Genomic DNA, 8,248 nt, shown 5'->3' with positions numbered 1-8,248 from the left:
TGTGAATAAATTAGTGGCAGGGACAAAAAAATCCAGTGTCTTAAAACAGAAACACACAGAAATAGATTATTTGGGTGGAATGAATGATCTATAGCTAATACAGAAAAATATAAAAATATAACATCAGTGGTATAAAGAGGCATTTCTATTATTAAATGAATCTAAATAATTCTATTTGAAGTCTTCAGCGTGTATTTTCAACTTAAGGAATATTACAAGAGGTTTATCTGAAATGCTATTTTCGAACATTTTTTAAATGTCTATTTTTTTTCAGGAGCAAAAAATGTTCTTCAAACCCCTGCTGGAGTAAAACAGTATGTCACGTGGCATTTATTACATATCCCAGCGCCTGTCAAGATGGACAAATCACAGACTAGGTGTATGCCTTTAAAAAAATAAGAAATTATATGTTTTCTTGTTTTTTAACAATAAACAAAAATAAATAACACAAATAACTACAAGTAACAAAACCAAAGACATTACATTCTTCCTGCATTCAAAAACAAAACCAAAAAAATAGCAAAAGATAGTAATATAATGGCATTTTAGGCTTTTATGATTCGAGAAACACGCCGTCAAGTGTGGTAGTGCAACGGGATTTTTTTTTCTTTCTTTTTTTTAGATAAATTAACATTTCTTTGTAAACCAGCAATGCTGTGTAGTGTAGGTATCCTCTGGCTCCTTCAAGGAAACTGTTTTTAGGGTGTGTTTTCCTTTTCTTCTTTTCTTACATGGAAGCATTGTAGAGGATGTGCTTGTTGAGGGAGCATCATCTTCATCCAGGGACTCAAAAGAACTGTCACCAGCTACCTCTTCTCGGACGGGGTGATAATCCGGATCCTCTATTGCAGTGGTTCTCAAACCTCTCCATGAAGTACCCCCAGCTCTGCACATTTTGTATGTCTCCCTCTATCTGACACACCCACTTCAGGTCTTGCAGTCTCCACTAATGAGCTGATGAGTTGAATCAGGTGTGATAGATGAGGGAGACACAAAATGTGCAGGGCTGGAGGTACTCCAGGACAGGTTTGAGAACCACTGCTCTATTGGGTCATCAACATCACTGAGATCAGCATCAGAGTCTTGGGGGTTTTCTTATACAAGGGCCTGAAGAGTGCGCGTTCTTGTACCATAGAAACTGTTGACATCCATCTAGTAATTGTAAAAAAGCAACAACAAACAAATAAATAACAATCTCTTACAATTTTGTGTAAGAGACACACACACACATGCAGTATATATTTATATTTATTGAAAATATGTACATGTTTATATTTATATTCATAGAATATATATTATATATTTAATATATAAACATTACATATTTTTCTTAAATATATACATGCATGTGTTTGTATTTATATATACATAATAAATATACACAGTACACACACATATATTATGTAAAGAAAAACTTTTATTTTGGATGCGATTAATCGCGATTAATCGTTTGACAGCACTAATATATATGTAACACTTCAGCCACCCATGGAAAAATACAGTAGATTTAGTCTCGTCGACACAAGAACAAGAATTATAGTACAGTGCAACTGAACTGTATACAGTGAAGAATAGAATACATAATGAAGTAGTGGGGGATAGTATGCATCCTAGGGCGAGTTTTTATGTTTGTGTCAGCTGAGCATAAACTAAGCGAGTGTGTTTCTTACTCTCATCTGAAATGAATCTGTCAGCCGAAGCATGGCAGACCCGGCCCGTGTGAAAGCCGTCGCAAGGGTCAGCGAGGCACCCGCGCCTGCAGAGAGACCCAAGCAGGGCGAGGGGTCCGGGGACGCTCCGGGGAGCAGCGGTAAAGTCTCTGAACCCGCTGCTGTCCAGACCACTACCAAAGAACAGGGCAAAGCGGTCAGTCCGTTTGTTAATCGCAAAGACTAGAAATGATCCGATAGAAATGTATTTCTTCATGATTGATCTGATTGTGCTTTAGAGGTCTGCTGAAGATGCTGCTGCTGCAGCAGCTGGTGACGAAGAAGAAGGATCTTCATCACTTCATCCTCCTCCTGCTAAAAAACTGAAAGTGGAGCATGACAAGAAGAAGGAGAAACGCCAGAAAGTCGATGAAGATGAAATACAGAAGATGCAGTAAGCTTTATTTGATATATGCTGCATCTTGTTCCATTGTGTGTGTTATTCTGGATGAGGATGCAAAACTTCTCGTTTTTATTCCACAGAGTCTTAGTATCCTCATTCTCTGAAGAGCAGCTGAATCGCTATGAGATGTACAGACGCGCTGCTTTCCCAAAGGCAGCTATTAAAAGAGTAAGTGTGGAGCAGTTACTAAAGAAATGTGTACAAGGTTTCATTTGAAACTAATCATAATCTGGGACCAACTTTAAAGTATCATAATTGGAACCAATAAGAGTGAAAAAGGTTGTACTGGGTAAGCTAAGATTGTATTAAATTGTTAATTAATACTTTGAGATTGTTGCATACTCATTGGGACTCGTCAATACAAGCAGGGCTCTGATAACGTGTCTTGCTACTGGACAATTCAAGAAAAAAACATATACTGATGTAGAGTTAAATGTTAAACAGGAATGCAACATTTATTATAAGATTCCAATTAGGATCCTTCCAAATTATCATAGAAATTCTAATGGCAACCCTGTAAACATTTGTTTAAGATCTAAGTGTCACGCTTTGTGTTTGAATTATATCATGAAAAAAAAATATATGGAAGAGGTTGAAAGTTTTTGAAATGGATTGTTTCTGTTTTCCAGCTGATTCAGTCCATCACAGGATCTTCTGTCTCTCAGAATGTGGTCATCGCCATGTCGGGAATTGCGAAGGTGTTTGCTGGGGAGATCGTTGAGGAAGGTTGGTTAGACACTAAAATATGATTCAGCTAAAACCGTGTGGCTCATTAATTGTTTCCATAAATGTGTTTGTTTTTCTCTCTCTCTCTCTCTTCAGCTCTCGATGTGTGTGAGAAGTGGGGAGACACGCCACCCCTGCAGCCCAAACACATGAGAGAAGCTGTCAGGAGATTGAAGAGCCGAGAGCAAACTCCCAACAGCAAACACAAAAAAATCCTCTTCCACTGAGCTCCAGTCCCTCTCTTGTGACTCTCCTTCTATTTGAAAACACTCTCTATTAGTATTGTTGTGGGGGCAATGGACATAACCATGCATCTTTTTCAGATTTCTGATGTGTTTGGAATGCGCTGTTTTTATCTTCGGTTTGTTTTGTTTGGTATAAAGTAGAGGATGTGGTATATCTCTTGTTTTGTCCACAGTCTGTCCTCTAGAGCATGTGACGAAATTAAAAAAAAAATGAATGTTAAGGAAGACTTTTAGGATGATAAATATTGTACAATTCCTAGCTGTCACTCAAAAGTAAGTATGCCATTGAAATGTCTGTGGACTCATTTTTAAAAATATTTTGTAATATTTGTTTTATTTTGAGAACTACATATATGTGCAAGTGATATTGTGTATGGAAATGATATAAAATTGGAATCTTTGGAGTTAATAAATATTTTGATGAAACCCAGAGTTTTCTTTACCATGAGACCAGACAGTCATAACAAAGCTTGACTAACAGATTATATTCATGTTACTGGGAATAAAAGAGTAAGTGTGGAGCAGTTACTAAAGAAATGTGTACAAGGTTTCATTTGAAACTAATCATAATCTGGGACCAACTTTAAAGTATCATAATTGGAACCAATAAGAGTGAAAAAGGTTGTACTGGGTAAGCTAAGATTGTATTAAATTGTTAATTAATACTTTGAGATTGTTGCATACTCATTGGGACTCGTCAATACAAGCAGGGCTCTGATAACGTGTCTTGCTACTGGACAATTCAAGAAAAAAACATATACTGATGTAGAGTTAAATGTTAAACAGGAATGCAACATTTATTATAAGATTCCAATTAGGATCCTTCCAAATTATCATAGAAATTCTAATGGCAACCCTGTAAACATTTGTTTAAGATCTAAGTGTCACGCTTTGTGTTTGAATTATATCATGAAAAAAAAATATATGGAAGAGGTTGAAAGTTTTTGAAATGGATTGTTTCTGTTTTCCAGCTGATTCAGTCCATCACAGGATCTTCTGTCTCTCAGAATGTGGTCATCGCCATGTCGGGAATTGCGAAGGTGTTTGCTGGGGAGATCGTTGAGGAAGGTTGGTTAGACACTAAAATATGATTCAGCTAAAACCGTGTGGCTCATTAATTGTTTCCATAAATGTGTTTGTTTTTCTCTCTCTCTCTCTCTTCAGCTCTCGATGTGTGTGAGAAGTGGGGAGACACGCCACCCCTGCAGCCCAAACACATGAGAGAAGCTGTCAGGAGATTGAAGAGCCGAGAGCAAACTCCCAACAGCAAACACAAAAAAATCCTCTTCCACTGAGCTCCAGTTCCTCTCTCGTGACTCTCCTTCTATTTGAAAACACTCTCTATTAGTATTGTTGTGGGGGCAATGGACATAACCATGCATCTTTTTCAGATTTCTGATGTGTTTGGAATGCGCTGTTTTTATCTTCGGTTTGTTTTGTTTGGTATAAAGTAGAGGATGTGGTATATCTCTTGTTTTGTCCACAGTCTGTCCTCTAGAGCATGTGACGAAATTAAAAAAAAAATGAATGTTAAGGAAGACTTTTAGGATGATAAATATTGTACAATTCCTAGCTGTCACTCAAAAGTAAGTATGCCATTGAAATGTCTGTGGACTCATTTTTAAAAATATTTTGTAATATTTGTTTTATTTTGAGAACTACATATATGTGCAAGTGATGTTTTGTGTATGGAAATGATATAAAATTGGAATCTTTGGAGTTGAGGAAGAAAAAAAATTTGAAAAATAAATATTTTGATGAAACCCAGAGTTTTCTTTACCATGAGACCAGACAGTCATAACAAAGCTTGACTAACACATTATATTCATGTTACTGGGAATCCCAAACATACTACAGTGATAATGATAATAATAATAATAATAATACACTGATCTGCAGCTGATCTCATGACCTGTCTGTCTACATCCTCCAGGTATTGTTGCTTATCTTACTGTGAGACACCATTCAGTAGAAGTGTACACGTGTTTTATTAGTTTAAAGTTGCCATGAAATCAGGAGTACAATTCAAATTTTTATTGAATATTGCAGTATTTATTATAAATGACATATCTGTGCATTATTATTATTATTAATGAATTCGGGTGCCCTTGTAATCTTTAATCAAAATATCTTAAATCCCGCCCAGGCTGATCAAGAAAAAAAAAATCATAAAGATCATAAATTCTGTTTATCGCTGACTTTAAACCTTTTGTTTGATGAAACACATCACAGGCAGTGAAGCTGTGGCATGGTGTGTGAGCCATATAAAGACTAATAACAAATATTTAATCAAAACACCCACAATACTGGGCTCATATTCTTTTCCTTTCGGCTGTTCCCTTCAGGGGTCGCCACAGCGAATCATGTGCCCTGTAGGTCAACGGCACCGATGGCGGTCGTTGTTAACCCGGGCCCCGACCGATCCGGTATGGAAGTCATGTTCGTGATTCGCATAATGAATTTGGCAAAAGTTTTACGTCGGATGCCCTTCCTGACAACCCTCTCTATTTATCCGGGCTTGGGACCGGCACAAAAGGTACACTGGCTTGTGACCTCCTGTGGCTAGATTAATACTGGGCTCATATACCCTATACATTTGCTATGTTCTTTAGAATGTCAAGGGCTTTAACTAAAAGATGTCTGATTTCACCATTATTATTGTGCAGTGCTGGTTTACAGTGATCTGCATTATATAATCAGATTACAAAACTCAGTACTTGTAATTAGAATATGTTAAATTTTTAAAATGCTCAAAATTAGACTAGAGTTAATTGAACAGCAGTAAACTCTTCAATTTATTTTTCCTAATTATCTACTGTATTTTTTTTTTCTGTAGAGCTTCTTCAAAGTTCACTAAGTTTTCCAGTCGCACATCGTGTGAGACATTTTTTTTTATGGATGGGCGCTTTTTATTTCACTTCTTTTGGACTGAAGCACTGCAACACCCGCTGACTGCAATGATAGAGCTTGGAATAGCCAGGACAATTTTTAATATAACTCAAGACTGGATTCGTCTGAAAGAAGAAAGTCATATACACCTAGGATGCCTCGGGGGTGAGTAAAAAACAGCCACATTTTTGGGTGAACTAACCCTTTAAGACATAACACATAAGACACTCTTTTTCGCCACCTGCTGGCGTATTTATGTAATATGAAGAAATGGTCACTGAATGAATCAGTGAACGAATCTGAACGAATCATTTTGGTGAACGAACTGAAAATGAACAAATCTCTTGAAAGAATCAAAATTTCCACCACTAATTAGAGCTGGTTCACCGTTGTCGCTTGCGAAATCACAATGACGGCGCCGTGGGGGGAAACTTACAGATTAAGGGGCGGTAATATTATAAGATGATCCCTTTGCAACGTCACTGGGGGAGCGAAATCAGACGCGCTCATTTTTTCAGACGCTTTCAGAAAAAGGCTTACCAAAACAAAGTTACTGGGTTAATCTTTTTCACGTTTCGTTGGTTGGTAGATGCACCGGGGACCTGATTATAGCACTTAAAACCTGGAAAAGTCAGATTTTCATGATGTTACCTTTAATATTCTTCCAATACTTGGTATTGTGGCCATCTCCTCTTCATCTGTTCTTCATTATTTTTGCGAGCCTTCTTGCTGTTGGCTGAGTTGAAGTCAAATGTTAATTTCACTCTAATTAAGAAATGCAACAGTTTGGATAAAAGAACGTTTAATTATGTGAAAAGCGCATTAGACTATGTGGGAACATTGAAATAGACACTGAATGATATTTATTTAATTTGTCCCGAATCCTTGCTGGTCTCAACAAGGGAACCTGTGACGTCAGCAGGTGGAGTTTCCACTACAGACCTCAGTTTGAAAGATGCCATTTTTAAAAGCCATCGGAGTTCAGGTAAATTAACAACAACAAATATGTCAGTTCAGCAGTGGTCAGCAGAAGAGACCAACACTCTTCTTCCGCAAGAGATAACAAACGATTCCAGTCACATGTTGGTGACGCAGGGGTTTCTGCTCCCTGCCAGTGGAAAACACGAGCTGGTTCTGATTGAGTGCCACTCTTGGGCGAACACCGGCTCCAGCTTCAGCACTAGCCCCAGCAGAAATACGGTAAGAGTAGCAAGGTTTCGTTACTGAATGAATGAGTATTTTCAATTAATTGGTTAAATGAATGATTCAATGACTCACTCATAAACAGCCACTTGTGATGATGTAACCTTTAGAAAAATCTTCACAAGCAATGTATAGACAGTATCTGGAAGTCCCAGTGTTTGTTATCGGTCCTGTATCAAAGTGTTCAGATGTTTCAGTGACTCTTACAATGTTACAGACCATAAGCGTCAGAGAAACAAGTGTGCAGCCGTCATTCGAAATTTGTCTTTGAACTTCCGTTTTTGCGGCTGCTCTACAGCATCTCCCATTCTTGTTGGCGAAGCAGAACCGGACAAAGTAACTGGCGATATTGTATCTAAAAATATACGTTACTCAGCATTAACTTAACTGCCATTTCTCCACAGCAGAATTATTGTTTTGGACATTTATTCACAATTATTTTCTTATTTTTTTTACTAGTAGCTAATAAAACATTACTATGTTGGTCATTCGTTTAATAAGTGCATTGACGTTAAGTAACTGACAGAAGAAACACAAAGTTCAACTTTAAGAAACATTTTATTGATCTTCATTGGTCTTGACATATTTTCACACAGTTATGGTTCACAGAACCAACAAAATATCAGTTTGTTTTAATGTTTTGTTCCAGGACTTTAATGGTGATAGAAATGTGAAATTGCATTAGAATATCGTAATGAAGAGATCAGAGGTCAAACTAAAACCTTGAATTTCATCCATAGCAGGTCAGAGGGACATGAACAGTACTGAACATGTGTCATTCAATTAACCCAACTGCAGACATCAGATATAACCAAGCACAACTCAATTCAACTATTTAAAACGATAATCGTACAATCTTACACTGTATCACCTACAGCTCAACCTGGCAAAGACTGAGCTTCTTGTCTTCCCTGCCACTCCAACTCAACAGCATGATTTCACCATCCAGCTAGGTTCTTCTACAATAACCCCATCGACTTCGGTCAGAAATCTTGGTGTAATCTTCGATGACCAGCTGACCTTCAAAGACCACATTGCAAAGACCGCTCGATCTTGCAGGTTTGCATTGCACA

At 37.5% G+C, this 8,248-nt stretch overlaps 1 protein-coding gene and 1 long non-coding RNA gene across 2 annotated transcripts in view; both read left to right on the top strand.

Annotated features, from left to right (window-relative positions):
• taf11 (TAF11 RNA polymerase II, TATA box binding protein (TBP)-associated factor) overlaps positions 1-3,509 on the top strand; it is a 4,065-nt gene extending 556 nt beyond the window's left edge. The window contains exons 2-6 of the mRNA XM_016513677.1: positions 1,695-1,866; positions 1,949-2,103; positions 2,193-2,280; positions 2,742-2,838; positions 2,935-3,509. Of these exons, the coding sequence (XP_016369163.1) occupies positions 1,702-1,866; positions 1,949-2,103; positions 2,193-2,280; positions 2,742-2,838; positions 2,935-3,065 (636 nt within the window). The 5' untranslated portion in view covers positions 1,695-1,701 and the 3' untranslated portion in view covers positions 3,066-3,509. The remainder of the gene's footprint in view (positions 1-1,694; positions 1,867-1,948; positions 2,104-2,192; positions 2,281-2,741; positions 2,839-2,934) is intronic.
• A 551-nt stretch (positions 3,510-4,060) lies between these two features.
• On the top strand, positions 4,061-4,846 carry LOC107709241 (uncharacterized). Its single transcript, XR_001636470.1, has 2 exons — positions 4,061-4,151; positions 4,248-4,846. It is a non-coding gene; the product is annotated as an uncharacterized LOC107709241 (long non-coding RNA).
• The last annotated feature ends 3,402 nt before the right edge of the window (positions 4,847-8,248 follow it).

The sequence above is a fragment of the Sinocyclocheilus rhinocerous genome, unplaced genomic scaffold (genome assembly GCF_001515625.1).
Source record: "Sinocyclocheilus rhinocerous isolate Xijiao unplaced genomic scaffold, SAMN03320098_v1.1 scaffold776, whole genome shotgun sequence".
NCBI lineage: Eukaryota > Metazoa > Chordata > Actinopteri > Cypriniformes > Cyprinidae > Sinocyclocheilus > Sinocyclocheilus rhinocerous.
Note: the sequence above shows the minus strand (reverse complement) of the source record. Positions and strands in the feature narration are given on the sequence as shown.